Source organism: Cnephaeus nilssonii, assembly GCF_951640355.1.
Source record: "Cnephaeus nilssonii genome assembly, chromosome: 4".
Taxonomy (NCBI): domain Eukaryota; kingdom Metazoa; phylum Chordata; class Mammalia; order Chiroptera; family Vespertilionidae; genus Cnephaeus; species Cnephaeus nilssonii.
The window spans coordinates 51,602,802-51,619,317 of NC_137075.1; the positions used below are offsets into that span (position 1 = coordinate 51,602,802).

The 16,516-nt window shown below is 40.5% G+C and overlaps 1 protein-coding gene across 3 annotated transcripts in view; it reads right to left on the bottom strand.

The window, feature by feature from the left end:
• ATP8B4 (ATPase phospholipid transporting 8B4 (putative)) overlaps window positions 1-16,516 on the bottom strand; it is a 226,059-nt gene that overhangs the window by 13,655 nt on the left and 195,888 nt on the right. For all 3 annotated transcript variants that reach the window (XM_079767474.1, XM_079767472.1, XM_079767473.1), the window contains exons 25-26: window positions 4,116-4,199; window positions 949-1,194 (exon numbers count right to left, since the gene is read on the bottom strand). In XM_079767474.1, the coding sequence (XP_079623600.1) occupies window positions 949-1,194; window positions 4,116-4,199 (330 nt within the window). The remainder of the gene's footprint in view (window positions 1-948; window positions 1,195-4,115; window positions 4,200-16,516) is intronic.

Genomic DNA, 16,516 nt, shown 5'->3' on the forward strand with positions numbered 1-16,516 from the left:
CATTTGATTCATTCAATTTAATAAATATTGAATCGTGAAGAAAAAGTCTGGGTTTAGTGAAATCTTTTGTTGGATATGAGCAGCTAAGATTTGTAAAAGAGATTGTTTATAGGATAGAAAAAGGACTGACCAAAGGCAATTCAAACTCTATAAAAATTAACCCTTTGATTGATACTTTCTTCAAAAAAACAAAACCAGAAAACAAACAAACAGAACCTCTCCCCCCAAAAAAACCAAAAAACAAAAAAAACAGAAGGCACATTGCTTGCTATATCCATGCAGAGTTACAGATTTTAATGGATCAGAAAGCTTTTGTGAATTCTAACACCATATCTATTAGTGTTGTCCATCATTTGCTTAAAAAGGAAATAGAAACACAACTCAAGATATCCAGTGGAAGAAGATAAAAAATCATCCCTGTCTGCCCAGGTGGTGTGGCTCAGTGGTTGAGCATCAACCCATGAACTAGGAGGTCATGGTTTGATTCCTTGTCAGGGCTCATGCCCGGGTTGTGAGCTCAGTCCCCAGGGAGGGCATACAGGAAGCATACCATTGATGATTTTCTCTCATCATTGATGTTGCTCTCTCTCCTCCCTTCCTCTCTCTCAAATCAATAAAAAAATATTTTTAAAGAAATCATCTCTGTCAGATTCAGAGGTGCCACAGATATAACACTGAACCTCTTGAATAATTCCAAGGAAAGGTATTGCCAGATAAACCTTAGATCTCACTTTAAAACCTGGAAATTATTAAGTCTTTTAGAAATCATGTAAAAGTTTTTCTTTCTGTTATAAGCGGAAAAATTTTCTTCTTCAAACACCAAAAGGAAGCCCCAGTGTTCTTGTAGGATTTTTTTTCTCCAAGAAGTAGACAAAATCAGTAAACAATGAAACAGATTTTTAAAAGTTCTAAAGCCATCATTTAAGATGTTTTCACCAACAAGTTTACCTGCACACTGACCACAATGACCAAAGACGTGGCCATGGTAACTGCAAAAGACTGGTAATCGGCAACGTGCTGCCCATCTTCTCCAGCATCTCTGTAAAAGGCCCCATAAGGGATGAAGAAAAGGGCTAATGAGGTGTAGATTCCATGTGCCATGCAGATGAAAAATCTACGCTTGTTAAAAAGTAGATTCAGCTGTCCAGGTTTGTAGAGCTGGGGAAAGTCCATGCTGTTCTGGTCACTTACATCCTGTCAACAGAGAGTTATTTCAGCAGAGGAGATTTGAGGAGAAGTCAGAGGCCCCAAATTCCCTATCTCCAGAAATAGCAAGTGCATGTCTAAGCATGCCCTCATATGCACTACTCATTATCTTGTTTTTGTTCCCACAATAACCCAGAGGATACTAAAATGATCCCTATTATATAAAGGAGGAACTTGAGTTTCCAAGAGAGATTCATGAGAGGTTACACAGCTCTTATATCAGAACCAAAACCTGACTCGCACCCAGATGTTTGGCTTCATGTTTAAGTTTTCTTTCCTGTACTTTCCTGCAGCAGCACTCATGACCCCAGGATCCTAGTACATCATGTGCAGTCAATGGGCCCTGGGATTCATTGCCAAGGCAGTAAGTGGTAGTAACCAGGTGATGGCAGCAGAGAGCTGCAGAGTTGGAATTGGCCAACCAGAGTTCCCAACTTAGAGGGGTGGGTGAGCAAGAATTGGGGAACAGGAAAAGGGGAAAACTGCATGTGGGAGTCCAGGTGGGCAGGAAGAGCTGAGTGTTCTACCCAGGGAAGATTCCAGTGACCGTTACCAGGTGTTCAGGACAAAGGATTTCTACAGTATATGAGGGCATCATGTTTGGCCCCAATGGGAGTCCTGGAGAAACTAAAACAGTGACTCCCAAGCTTAATGTGCATGTAAATCACCTGGGGAGCAGATTATGATTCAATAGGTCTAGGGCCTGAGACTGCATTTCCAACCAGCTCCAAAGCTGATGACCACACTGTGACCACCAAAGCCAAATGCCCAAACCAAAAGGACTGACCACAGAGGACATCAGAGGGGCATGGTTGGAGGAGAAGCAGCTGAAGAGAAAGGAATGCCATTATGAACTCTGGGGACAGACCAGGTTCTCCTTCCCCTTGTGGGATGGCCTGCGTCTTCGTGAATGTGGTCCCAGGAAGAACACTGACATATTCTCTTTAGGAAGTCTGGTTTTGAAATGCTGTTGGGGGCTTGTTTTCTCAGTCCAGTGACTGGTGGAGTTGAGTGCACAGACTTTGAAACCAAACAACCCTGAGTTCAAACCCTGGCTCTGCAGTTTAGTAACTGTGTAGTCTTAGACCTGTCTGAGCCTCAGTTTCCTAGTTTCCAGACATGCTAACAAATGCACTTCCATCACAGAACTACTGTCATCATTAAATGGGTATGTATTCAGCAGAGTTCCTGCCATACCTTACGTAATAAATATGGATGCCTCTATAAATAATCACAAATAAAATAATGATAGTAATAATATGGTAGCAAGCTCAGGGCCAAGTGGCCTGGTGTCAGGCTGAATCCTATGACTTATTGGCTGATGGCTTTGGGGCAGTGACTTGAACCTCTGAACCTTGCTTTCCTCCTTATAAAATGAGTGATCTGTAGGTGACCACTGAGACCCTCTTGGCATAGCACTCCATGATCCTGGGATCAGTTTAATAACCAAAGTTGACAAAGCAGAAAAGGAAAGGAACAGACAATAGAGGCCTTATTATATATATTTTTTCAAATTGCACAATAATCATCTTTTCCCAGAAACTGCCTTACTTTTATTATTTTATTCCACATTCTGAGGAGATACAAAGAACCAAGAAAAGAGACACTTGTCAACATGGGCACTTGAAAATGAATGCGCGTAAATCCTCTACCTCTAAGGTCTTTAGGAGTCTATTACTTTGTGTAGAGTTCCATAAAATGTGCTATTCACACACTGCCCTTTTTACATATGAAAAGTGAAACTTATAGCTGACTACAAAGCCACAAAATGGGAGAGTGGAGTGAGCTCATAATGTGAAGATTTATATTTTGCAATAGATGGCTTTGGGCCAGAAAGTGAGGCTTAGCAAATGGGTCTAACAACAGCCTGGAGAAAATCTGGTCTCCTTAAAAAATACTTCAAAAAAAATTTTTTTTTAACAATACACTGTCATCGTGCCATGGAAACTCCTCTGGCTAGCCTTTCACTTCCCCACAGGCAGCCAGACATGTCCCCCCCTTCCAGAAAATACCTTCCAAGGCTCTGAGTATGCCAAGGAGCCACCATCTTTTATAAATGATTCCTTCTCTTCTCTCCTCTCAAGCATGTTGAGCTAAACAAAAGACTGCGATGCACCCTCTCTCCCCGTGGCTATGGGGCTGTGTCTTTCTCTCCCACTGGGAGAGTTCTCTGTTTGTCTGTAGTTCTGTTCTGGACTGTGCTGACCAAGGAAGTCTTACCGTAGATGCTAGCTCTCTGCACTCCAACCTGGTTCCATGAATTTTTATCGCTCATGGTTCTCTACACTCTCAGAGGCTAATACCGCCCTTCCCGGTGTGTGAACCACAAGGCACTAATTCTGAGGCATATTAATAAGTGATACATGAAAAATAGGTAACTAAAAGTACAGTCAAATGAGTTTGGAAAATGCTGAATTCAAAAGAAGTTAGACTATTTCCTGCAGGACATCTTAGAGCCTTAAGAGCTACCTGGAGTTAGGCTGAATTCTATCACTTATTGGCTGTATGGCTTTGGGGTAGTGACTTGAACGACTAAATCTACCAGAACAGCAGCTCAGTCTCTCTCTACCTTGCGATGAGTGAATGCATTCAACAACTCTTCTTAGATAGACTGTGTCTGCCTTCATGCACCAGAGGACACATGAAAATGCTCAAAGCCTTAAGAGCTCTGAGATGGTGGGGTATGAATCTAGGGTATAAATCTCTAAGAGGAGAGTGGCCAAACTTTTATCAGAGAAACTTCTTGGGGCAGTGAGGGATCTGAAAGGGGTTATGACCCATACAATACCTATTAAAACAATTGCACTCCTAAGATTCTTTCTATGACTTGTATCTTCTACTTAGAAGTTAGAAGCAACTAAAAGGCATCAACAGAGAAAAATAACTTATAAATAGAGAAAAACACATACCTGGTCAAAAATCCCCATGGCTAAAACAGGAAGTGATGTGTAGACAATGTTAAAAAGGGTGATGAACCACTGGTCATAGACAGTCTGAAAACAAATAGCACATCAGTGAGAAACATCGTCTATAGGAGTGATAATATATATTTACTTGTCAGTTCTTAATGAAATTTCTCAATTTCCTGAGGTGGGTGAGAGTTTAGTTTTGGAGTTAGACAGACACGAGTTCTCCCCGAGGCTCTGTCTTATCAGCTCTCCTGCCTTGGTGGGAGACTAGATCTCTCTCAACTTCCATTTCTTCACCTTAAAATGAAGCCATACACTGCCTACAGACTTGCAGTGGGGATGAAAGGAGATGACCCAGAGAGAAGAACACTGGACACATTCAAGCCTCAGACCCTTGTGGTGGGTTATTATTTCACTCTTCTGTTTTGCAATGGCTTATAATGAGTCTAATGATCTAACCTAAGTGATATGCAAAGGATCCACTAAAGTCTTCAGAGGGAGATGCAAAAATTAACCTGCCAGCTCTAGCCTGTTTTCAAAGGGAGAGCTTTTTCTTGGGAGTGGTTTAAAGTAAAGTAGAATGGAGCTATTTGCTCAGGATACTACATATAAACAAGTAAGATGATAGAAATATCCCTTCACATCTATATAGAATACTTCCTTGCAGGAGCCTCACTAAAATTCAATGAGACATACAAAACAGGTATTATATATCCATTTGTTAATGAATACATAGAGATGTAGAAACAGAATATTTCAGAGTTACAAAGCTTAATACAGGCAAAGACAAAAATTAAAACCCAGGTCTCCAGCTCCTAAACAATGCCTGTTCTGCCACTCATATCATTCAATCAATCAATCAATCAATATTTATTAAGAAACCACTATGTGCCAGATACTATATTCTAAGCAATGGTAATTCAACCTGATCATTCAGATAAAAATTCCTCATGAAATTTGCATTCTAATGGTGTCAGGAAAAGGACAATAAACAAGATTATATATATATCTGAATGAGTGAGTTAGAAGATAATAAATACTAGAGAGGAAAGGGGAATAGGAAGTGTGGGAGGGGTGTAGTTGTAAAAAGGTGATTAGAGAGGGTCTCACTGAGAAGTGACATTTGAGAAAATGTAGTATGCAACCTTACAGAATCCCAGCCCAGAGCAGGAATCTTAACAGGGTCCCAGATGCCAACTCCTATTACCCCAAGAGTCTACCATAACAGCAGTTCGGTCTCTCACTTCCTTGTGATGAGCGAATGCATTCAACAACTCTACTTAGATAGACTGTGTCTGCCTTCATGCACCAGGGGACACATGAAAATGTTTATCATAGCATTGGTTGTAATAGCTCCAAACCAGAAACAACCAAAACATCCATCAGGTGTACCATATTGACATAATGAAATATTACAGAATAATTAAAAGCAAGAACTACAGCTATATTCATAAACAAGAATGAATCAAATGCTGAACAAAAGAAGCCAGAAAAAACGTATGATACCATTTCAATAAAGTTCAAAAAATGTGCCAATCTTTTCTTCATACTCATGGTAAAAATTAAAAGACAAAGCAACAACGTGATTATAAAATGCCAGGGTAATGGTTATCTCTAAAGAATTGGAAAAAGGGCATGGCTGAGTAAAGGTAAGGGAAGCTTCTGGGAGTTTGGCAACATTCTGTTCCTTTCACTGGATCATAGTTACATGGGTGTTCGTTTTACGATATGTTAAGCTGACATTTATGTGTTAGGTACTTTTTTGTAGATTGTTTATATTTTACAATTTAAAAGGAAAACACATGACCTTTTATAGTCATAGCCTGGCAAAACTTGGACACAGGGAAGATTTTAAAATTCCACACTCCAGGCCAATTAAATCAGTATCTTTGGGGGTAGGATAATCCAGGTAACGGTAGTTTTAAAATTTTTTGAGGAGGCCCTGGCCAGGTGGCTCACTTGGTTGGAGCATTGTCCTGTGAACCAAAATGTTGCAGATTTCATCACCAATTAACACATACCTAGGTTGCAGGTTCAATCCTGTTGGGGCATGTGTGGGAGGCAACTGATCGATGTTTCTCTCTCCCCCCCTTCCTTTTTCTCTAAAATCAATTTTAAAAATATATCCTCAGGTGAAGATTAAAAAAAAAAACCTTTCTCAGGTAATTTCACTGGGAAGCCAAGGTTAAGTTTGATTATTTCACTCATCCCTATGCCCCCATCAAAGAGAGGGAGAAAAATTGCTGACACAAATCCCCCACTATTTGTGATGGCCTCTGACTTCCATTCTCCAAACATATCAATTCATTTCATGATTGCAATTTGAAAAATATAAAAGGGGAGAAGCAGCCAAACTGAAATCTTGTGGCCCCAGGCAGCACCTGGTGCTGGTCAAATCACTTATTTTTCCTTTACCTCATCTACCACCCAACTTCCACTCACAGGGAAGGGATGATTCCTAGTATTAGGAAGAAAGAAAGAATCTGGGAAAATATGACATGCTAAACTGTCAGTAGCTGATGGTCTGACATAAAGTGCCACCACCATTGTCACAAACTGACTAGCACTAAAACCTACAATTATTTCACAGCAGCATTTTTAAGTTGGAACTTGAATTTGAAGCCTAATTTTACAGTTGGAACAAGAGAGGACAAGAAGGGAAAATCATGAGAATCAAGCTGAAATGAGTTTTTGGTATTTCTTGGAAGAATTTTACTGCCACTCAGAATCACAACAAGAAGTGATATTTACTGAGCCCCTACTATGTATCAGGCACTAGTTCAAGGGTTTTACATATATTGACTCATGAAATCCTTACAAGCTTATGAGGCCATTACTACTAACAGCCCCCAAATTACAGATGGGAAAACTGAGTCCCATCAGGGTTGGGAGATTGCCCAATGTAATGAATTGAACATAAAGATTTTCAAAGTATGGTCTAGAGAACTTCTAGGGTACCCACAAGGTCAAAACTATTTTCACAAAGGTACTAACAAGTTAATTTACTTGCCCTTTTCTATCTCTTTCTTGCATAAATACATATACAACCAATTGAGTGAAGAAGCAGATATGAGAATCCATCCTAGGACCCAAGTTAGAAATCTGATATTTCTCTCTGCAATACTCCACATCAAATTAATCCCCAAATCCCACAGATTTAACCACACCAAATGGCTTGTGTTCCTGCCCAAGTCATTCTTTACTTCTATAACTTTCCTCCTGTGGTCCCCTTTGCTGGGATGCCCATCCTCTTGCTCCTCACCTTCTTCACTATGATTGATCCTTGAAGGGTCAGTACATGGACAGGTCTTCCAGGAAGCCTTTCTGAGCCCTGCTCCCTTCCACCCTCCAGAGTTGGGACTTTTTAATAGTCTCCTGACACTCCACACCTCATTGCTTCATAACTGTTAACTTCAATTATTTATGTGCCAGTTCCCAGCACCACCTCCACTAGACTGTGAGCTCCTTGTGAGCAGGTTATATGACTTACACATATCTGTACCGACCCAAGAACCTAACTCAGTGCCTGGCATGTGGTAATTACTCAATGAAAGGAAGCTTTGTCTTAAACGTTAGGGAATTGAAATCAGAAGACAGAACTGGGTATTCTTAAGATAATCCCTCTGAGTCTTAGGTTTCTTGGCTATAAAATGGGGATTCAAGGGAGGCAGTGAGTATTCAATGAAATAAGTAAATGCCAGTACAGCAGCACCTGACAAACAGATAGTGCTCAATAAGAGCATACCTTTATACCTTTATTTAGAAGGTAGGGAAGGAAGGAAGGAAGGAAGGAAGGAAGGAAGGAAGGAAGGAAGGAAGGAAGGAAGGAAGGAAGGAAGGAAGGAAGATGGGACTGAGCGATCCAAGCTTCAAATGATGTGTTTGATGGGTAAGTGAAAAGGCCTATTTTTTCACTAATTATACTTTTTAATGAAAATACAATTATCTACTGCTATAACTAACTATAGATATTTATTTCTATAATAAACTACTGTATTAATGAAATCAATAGAAAATTAGAACAAGATTTAAAGAAAACTGAATGCCTGGATATAATTAAGCTTTTTCTTCATGAATACTTAATTATATTGATCACTGGTCACTCTAACCAAACTGTGTTCATCTGAATCATTCACCTTTTAAAAAATGCCTTTTCTGGCTTAGCACAATTGAGGTTTAAGGGCTTCCACAAAAATTAAAGTCACAAGCAGTATTTCTTTTACAAAGGTTTCTTCTTCCCCTTGCAAGAGATCTCTACCTATTCAAAGAGCTATCCTGAAGGTCTTTAGATACCCTCAGAAAAAATTTAATTATCCCTCCACTTCTGGGAACTAGGACCAGCTGAGAGAGCCACACTAGCCCAGATCATGACCCATGTGGATCCCATCCTTATTTCTCCCCTTTCAGGTATTCTCAAGCCCTCTAACACCTCCACTACCCACCTACCTCCAATCACACTCATGCGTGCACACATGCGAGTTGACCAGATGTCTCAAAGAGATGGGCAGGGTGGAAAAAAGAAAAGGAATGATTCTTCTGGAGCCTCTGGTGTGTGAAGAATTCTGGCCTGAGACTAGACCAGTCTAATGGTGCTAACACTCTAATTTTGGGTAACTCAGATTGTTTATATAAACAGGAGTTCCTGTTCATGTAATATTTGTTATCATATAAACATATTTTAATATAAATATTTTAATACATTTTTAATTTATTTCAGAGAGAGGGAGAGAGAGATAGAAATATCAATGATGAGAGAGAACACCCCCTATTGGGAATCAAGCCTGCAACCTGGGTATGTGCCCTGACTGGGAATCGAACCATGACCCCCTGGTTCATGGGTTGATGCTCAACCACTGAGCCACACCAGCTGGGCTAAATATAAATAGTTTAAAAAATGTATCCTAGGGCCAGTCATATCATCTCAACTTCCAAATTGTCAGTTCCCCATCTACAATATTCTGAATAATAGAAAATCCATGCTCCTGCGAGATGCCGTTAGTCTGTTTGGAACCATATAAGTGTCTCCTCAGAGAGCAGAAAAAAAGGGAGAGAGAGTTCTCCATTTTTCCAACTTCACTGTTTTCCTATTTAAGGAAAGCTCCTCCTGGCTCCTTTCTTTGGGGGAGCAATTTATCAACCTTATCAACCATTTTATAGAGTAAAAATACTCCAACTACAAATTACCCTCTAAACGCTTGGGAAACAAAAACTCTATGATTTATAGAATACCACATTTAAATAAACCTTAACAAGGCTCTTACACAGTTACAAAGGGCTTTCCACTCTGAGACCATTGGCTTAGCTCCTTGTTCAAACAATGGGATGAACGGCCTCTTTGAAGACATGCATCCCCGTTTTGCTGTGTGTTGCAGGAGAAAACTATATAATAATATTTTTTTTCTTTTTGGCCTGAAAAAACATTTGTCATTTAAAGAAAACACATTTTGGAATAAATATGAGGTGCTTGGCCTCAGCACATCTGTTCCTGGTTTGTGTAATTAGCAGAAACCCACGAGCAGGATCCAGGAGGAATGGCCTGAGACTGAGCACCCGCCCCTCCCTGGGTTTTCCACAGAGCACATCTGGAAGGCGAAGGGGGCGGGGGGGGGGGAATAACCACCATGCCAGGTTCAGATGGGCTCACAGGTAACCAAATCCATGAAGTCATCAAAGCCTTGAGATTAGTCGCACTCTTTCACATCACTTTCCAAACTTTTCATTGTGAGTTTTCTTATATTGTTTGTCAGAACTAAAGTTTTTCTGGCCTTGACAACATAATTGTTTCCATATCACCACAGAATTAAAGAAAAAAATACATACACAGCTCTGTATCTCACTGACAATGATAAATTGTCATCAGATAATATCATCTCACAAGTACACAGTGCCAGTAGTTGCATAGTTTCAAATGTGAATTTCCTAAATAGAGCCGCAACCAATGTCTTTTATTTTTTGGCTCTATACCTGGTGGGGGACAGCTCATCTTTATTAAAAATCCTGAGGGCATAGAACACTTTTAAAATAAGTTACATGTATAAATGGTGCACGCAAACCCACAGTGGACTCCATGAAAATCATGTGAGCTTTGATAACAGTTTAGGATGAGACATAGCCTTACAAAGGATCCATGATTCAGCTTAGAGACCTATTTGACCTTTTTCCAGACCCCTCTGGTTGGAAATCTCATCAGGAGAGATTATATTTAATTTGTCTCTCAGCAGCAGTTTAGTTGAAGTGCTTGCTGGCCCAAGCTTCCAGATGACTCCGGGAGGCGGTTTGCCTAGAGACAGGCCTGGCTTTTCTAAGGGCCTAAGCAGGCGTCCTCAAACTACAGCCCACGGGCCACATGCGGGTGTTTTTGCCGTTTTGGTTTTTTTTACTTCAAAATAAGATATGTGCGGCGTGCATAGGAATTTGTTCATAGTTTTTTTTTAAACTATAGTCCGGCCCTCCAACCGTCTGAGGGACAGTGAACTGGCCCCCTGTTTAAAAAGTTTGAGGACCCCTGGAAGGTCTGGGAGACATTCGCCAAGACATAGCTTTCTCTCAATAAGGGAGTTCATTTTTCCCAATAGTCATATTGTACTGAAAGTTTCTAGACGTTTCTCCTTCAGATTTGAAATAAAAGCAAACATTTGCCTGGTTAGATTGGGAGAAGATAGTTTAAGAACAGATGAAGAACCCTGGCCAGTGTGGCTCAGTTGGTTGGAGCATTGTCCCTGTATACCAAAAGACAGCAGGTTCAATTCCTGGGTCAGGGCACATACCTAGGTTGTGGGTTCAATCCCTGATCAGGCATGTACGGGAGGCAACTGATCAATGTTTTTCTCTCACTTCTATGTCTCTCTTTCTCTCTCTCTCTCTCTCTCTCTCTCTCTCTCTCTCTCTCTCTCTCTTCCTCTCTCTCCAAAATCCATAAAAAAAAAACAAACTGGTATATTTTTTTTTTTAAAAAAAGCCTGTCCAGTGTGGCTCAGTTGGTTGAGTGTCGTCCCATGCACCGAGAGGTCACTGGTTTGATTCCTGGTTAGGGCACAGGCCCGGGTTGCGGCCTCCCTAGTAGGGGCATGCAGGGGGCAGCTGATTGATAGTTCTCTCCCATCAATGTTTCCCTCCATCCCCTTCTTCTCTCTCTCTCTCTTTCAAATCAATAAAAGTATATTTAAAAAAAAGAAAAAAAGATACAGCCATTCTTCTTTTCAAGTCTGTGACAACTGGAGTGGCCACTTATGGAGAGAGGCGATGGAGCACTGCAGGGAGAGTCAGAAGACATGGCTTCCAGTCCCAGCTTTGCCTACCCCTAATTCTTGGTTCTTGGGCGACTTGGGTTCCTCCTCTCTAAAATGAAGGGCTAAACTCCTTATCCCTGACACTCCCTGCCAAAGCAAAGATTCTAGATTTCAACAAAACATACATTTTTTATTCTGTGTCCCAGCTGTTTCTCTCAGGAAAGCAAGCAAAAGGAGTGTGGTTCTTCCCAGGCAGATTCTTTCCCCGTGTCCCAGAGCAATCGCAACAGAGGCGAGGTACTGAAGTTAATCAGATGAAAGTCTGGGAAGCAAGCACAGCCCAGCCTGCATCACATCATCCTTCATCTGACATGTCCTCAGTGCCATCATCCCACAGGCAGTGAATGAAACCACCCACTAGCCCTTTTGAGCCTCGCACGCCACAGTTAGATCGGCTTGCACATCTGCCCCAGCCCACCTACCAGGATGGGGCATTGGCTGGAATCTGCCAAGGATATCATCAGAGAATAAGAGCCTGGATAAAATTTACCAGGCTCCAAGAGACAGACCAACATAGTAAGAAAAAGCACATGTCACTTCATTAAGTAATTAAACTGGTGTTTTTAAAAGTCAACATCGTATGTAAGAAAGCACAATCTGTTTACATTTGGTCAGATGTTTTCGGCTGCAGAGTAGACTACTTCAAAGCAATCTGTTAAGAGGTGCAGGGAAGAAATATTTAGGTGCTTATGAATCATGCTGAAATTGGACAGAGTTGGCCCCAAGACATGGCACATCCATTACAAATTAAATTAAAAAAAAAAAAAAAAAACACCTCTTGGTGGAAAAATAAGAGAAAGTTGACTATGGAGTTATTTAACATCAGTCTCACATTTATGAAAATAATAATGTTCCCAGAATGTAAGTTCCCTGAGGACAGAAACTATATCCCTCTGGTTCATTCTGGTGTCCCTTGAGACCAGCAGAGCACTTGGCCCTAAACTGCCACTCAGTTTATTCTTGTTAAATGAATTAGAATTCAAAGACTGTATGTTTGGTGTTGGAAAATGTGTGTGTGTGAGTCTCACTCCTATCAGGATGGGACAGGTAAGTGACTAATGATCAGGCCTACAAAATAGAGCCTCTAGACACACACCTGCTGTTTCTGAAATCTGCCAGGCCCTAGAATTTTATGACTACTGGCTCCATCTCAACATGGAGCCTTCAATTCTATTGAAGGAATTTTGGGGAGGGATGGCAGGGGATAGAGGCCTGACAGCCGACTTCCACTAACAGACTGGAAGTGGCTGTCTAATGGGATTTAGAGGGTAAGAAAGCCTTGTCACCCAACACATGACTTTAGAGGCCAAAGCCAACCAAATGATCTCAATGCCGGGTGGGAGGGGAAGTATGATTACAGAAATGTCCCCTATTCAAAAATTCGTGTTCCCAGCAGACCAGTGTCTTTCCCAAATATGTGTGTTTTTCACTTGCTTCATTTACAGCATATTGTCCTTAGAAAAACAGGGCTAAGAAAAAATGCCAATAGATTTTTCCGTTAAACCCCGTTGCTAATCAGAAACTTCTAGTGAAAAACAGGAAATAGAAAAGAGACAATGATCCCAGTTCCACTTCGGAGTTGCCCTCACAGCCGGTTCTCATTCTCACTAACTCACCAGACCACCTGTGTGGGGTGGGGATGGGGGTGGGAAACACCAGAGTTTCCATCTTTATAATGGAATAACTCCTGTTCTAGAAGACACTGCTTGCTGTACAAAGCACTTTTGAGTAAGATCCTCCTTCAATACCATGCAGTTTTTAAAAGGTGTTTCTGAATGAGTTGATGTTAAAATGGAATTTTAGAAATTAAAAAGGGATTTCAAGTTCAGCTGACTGCTATATAGTTGGAAAGTGCTCAGGTATGAGGGGGAGGGTTTTCTTCCTTTTTTTCTAGAGTCTCACACCTTTTCAGAAGCTAGCCGCTGAATCCCTTCAGGTAGCTAGACTTTTAGGCCTCACCTCCACTTAATTTTGAAACAATTCATGTACTCACTGGAGATCGAGCCCCTGCAGTTGTCCCAAATCCTCACACATTTCTCCTTCCCATGCTCTCATATTGACTTCAGTTATAGTGCTTCTATTGGACTCATTTATGCAATTTTTATTTCTCAATAATAAAATAAGTTCCAGGTGTGTAGGGACTTGTTCTATTCATCATTTTGTTTTCTCTTCCCAAGATGGTAAACAAGTATTCCTACTAGCAATCTGATAATGTCATATGACTCACAGCCATGGGCAAGGAATGAATTATTCAGATTAAATAAGAAAGATGCAAACAGTATGGCCTCAGATACATAAAAGTTGATATATATTCATGTATAATTATTTTTATAATCAGAAAAAAATCTTTGAGGATAGTGGAAAAGACTTGGCCAAAGTTTAAGTGTAAAACTCCACACTTTAGCATGTTAAACAGAGGGCTCTTTAGTCCGTTAGTCTAGAGTTAATTAAGAAAATGGAAGTTTCTAAAGATTAAAAATGGTGGCAAAGTAAGTGGATGCTGCATGGACATGCTCCCAGGAACAAACTGGAATTACAACTAAAACAAATAAAAATCTCCTGAATAATCAATAGAAAACTCACAATAGAGAACCCTGATACCCAAGAACCGAAAGTGGAGACCACATAGAGACTGGTAGAGGGGCGGAGGCGTGAAAGGACTGGCCAGGCGCCCACAGAAAGCAACTGAAGTGCCAGAGAGATATCTCATCTGTGGGGGGTTGCCACTGAGAACTCTAGGATCTAATCCCCAAGCTGGGCCCCCCAGCAGAGAGCACCACAACTGATAAGGGGACCCACATAACATCTGGCTATGAAAAGCAGCGGGGTGCTGTCTGCCAGGGAATGACAGCTGAAAATTCAGGCACCCTCTTACAGGGTCAATGCACAAAATTCCCTGTGGAGCCACCCAGCCTGTGTTCTGGCAGAGGGAGGGTGAAGTGGACTGGAGCTGTGAGAGCAGAAACCAGGAGTGGGGACTTGGAGGATAGAGCTCAGAAGGCAGACACCCCAAGTTTCCTGGGCTGGGTCATTCCCTCACACAAAGTGGAGGACATCTTTCCCACATAGACATTTGCCTGGGGGGAACACAGTTGACCCACCCTGTTGGAAAACAGCTTGCCCTGAAGCCACTTAAGAGATTAAAATTAACAATTAGCCTCCAGGCAGAAGCAACTGCCCACCCTATTGAAAAACACTCTTGCCACACCTGAAGACGATTACCTGGGGGGATATTCAAGTCAGAATCCTATCAGTCTGTAGGCTAAGGCAGTCTCTGGAGGCTTTGAGTCTTTGCCTGATCTAATTAGTCAGAAACAGTTTTTAACACTGTCCTGCACTAGAGATGGAGAGGTGTAGAGGATCTACCTAATACATAGACACAAACCCAAACAGATGGCTAAAATGAGAAGACAAAGAAATAACCCCCAAATGAAAGAACTAGATAATTCTCCAGAAGAAGAGATAAATGAGGCAGAGATAAGAAATTTATCTAAAACAGAGTTCGGAGTAATGATGGTAAAGATGCTCAACAGCATGAAAAAAAGATATAGTAACTATGAAAAAAAGAACAGTCTGAGATAAAGAATGACATAACACAAATAAAGAACACATTGTAAGGAATACACAGCAGATTAGGGGAAGCTGAGGACCAAATCAGTGAATTAAAAGACAGAGTTGAAAATATCAGTCAATCAGAGAAACAAAAATTTGGAAAAGATAATTAAAAAACAGGAGGACAGCTTAAGGGAGTTGTGGGACAACATGAAACATAACAATATTAGAATAGCAGGTGTGCCAAAAGAGGCAAAAAGAGAGAAAGGAATAGAGAACGTGTTTGAAGAAATAATGGCAAAAAAACTTCCCTAACCTGGTAAAGGAAAAAGTCACACAAGTTTAGGAGGCACAAAGAACCCTAAGCAAGAAGAACCCAAACAGGCCTTTGCCCAGACACATCATAATTAAAATGCCAAAAATTAAAGACAAAGAGAGGATCTTAAAGGCAGCAAGAGACAATAAAACTGTTACCTACAAAGGAGTTCCCATGAGGCTACACCTGATTTCTCATCAGAAACTCTACAGGCCAGAAGGGAATGGCATGAAGTACTCAAGTTAATGGAAAGCAAGGATCTGAGACCAAGATTACTATATCCAGCAAGGCTATTATTCAAAATAGACGGTCAAATAAAGAGCTTCCCAGATTTAAAAAAAAAAAAAAAGGCTAAAGGAGTACATCACCACCAAGCCAGCATTAATAAATGCTAAAGGGACTGCTGTAATGAGAAGAAGAAATAGAGAGAGAAACATAGCCATACAGAATTAAAATTGCAATAAATAAGTACCTATCAATAATAACCCTAAATGTAAATGGATTAAATGTTCCAATCAAAAGGTGTAGGGTAGCTGAATGGATATAAAAACATGACCCAACTATATGCTGTCTACAAGAGACCCACCTCAAAACAAAAGACATACAGAGGATGAGAATGAAAGGATGGAAAAATATTTTCCATGCAAATGGAAAAGAAAAAAAAAGCTGGATTAGCAATACTCATATCCCACAAAATAGACTTTAAAATGAATATGTTTCACATGAAACAACAAAGGTCACTACATAATATTAAAGGGATCGATCCAACAAGAGGATATAACCCTGGCAAACATATACACACCCAATACAGGAGCACCTAAATATATAAAAAAAGCTTCTAGAGGACTTTAACGGAGAGATCAACAACAATACAGTCATAGTAGGGGACTTTAACACCCCTCAGATGTCACTGAACAGATCTTCCAGACAAAGGCTTAACAAGGAAACAGAGACTCTAAAGGATACACTGAATCAGATGGACTTAATTGACATTTATAGAACATATCACTCCAATGTAGCAGAATATACATTCTTCTCAAGTGCACATGGATCATTCACAAAGATAGACCACATGTTAGGACATAAAACAAGTCTCTACAAGTTCAAGAAAATTAAAATCATGTCAAGCATCTTCTCAGATCACAGTGGAATGAAATTAGAAATCAATTACAGTAAAAACACCCAAAAACTTTCAAACACATGGAAGCTAAATAGCATGCTATTAAACAATGAATGGGTTACCA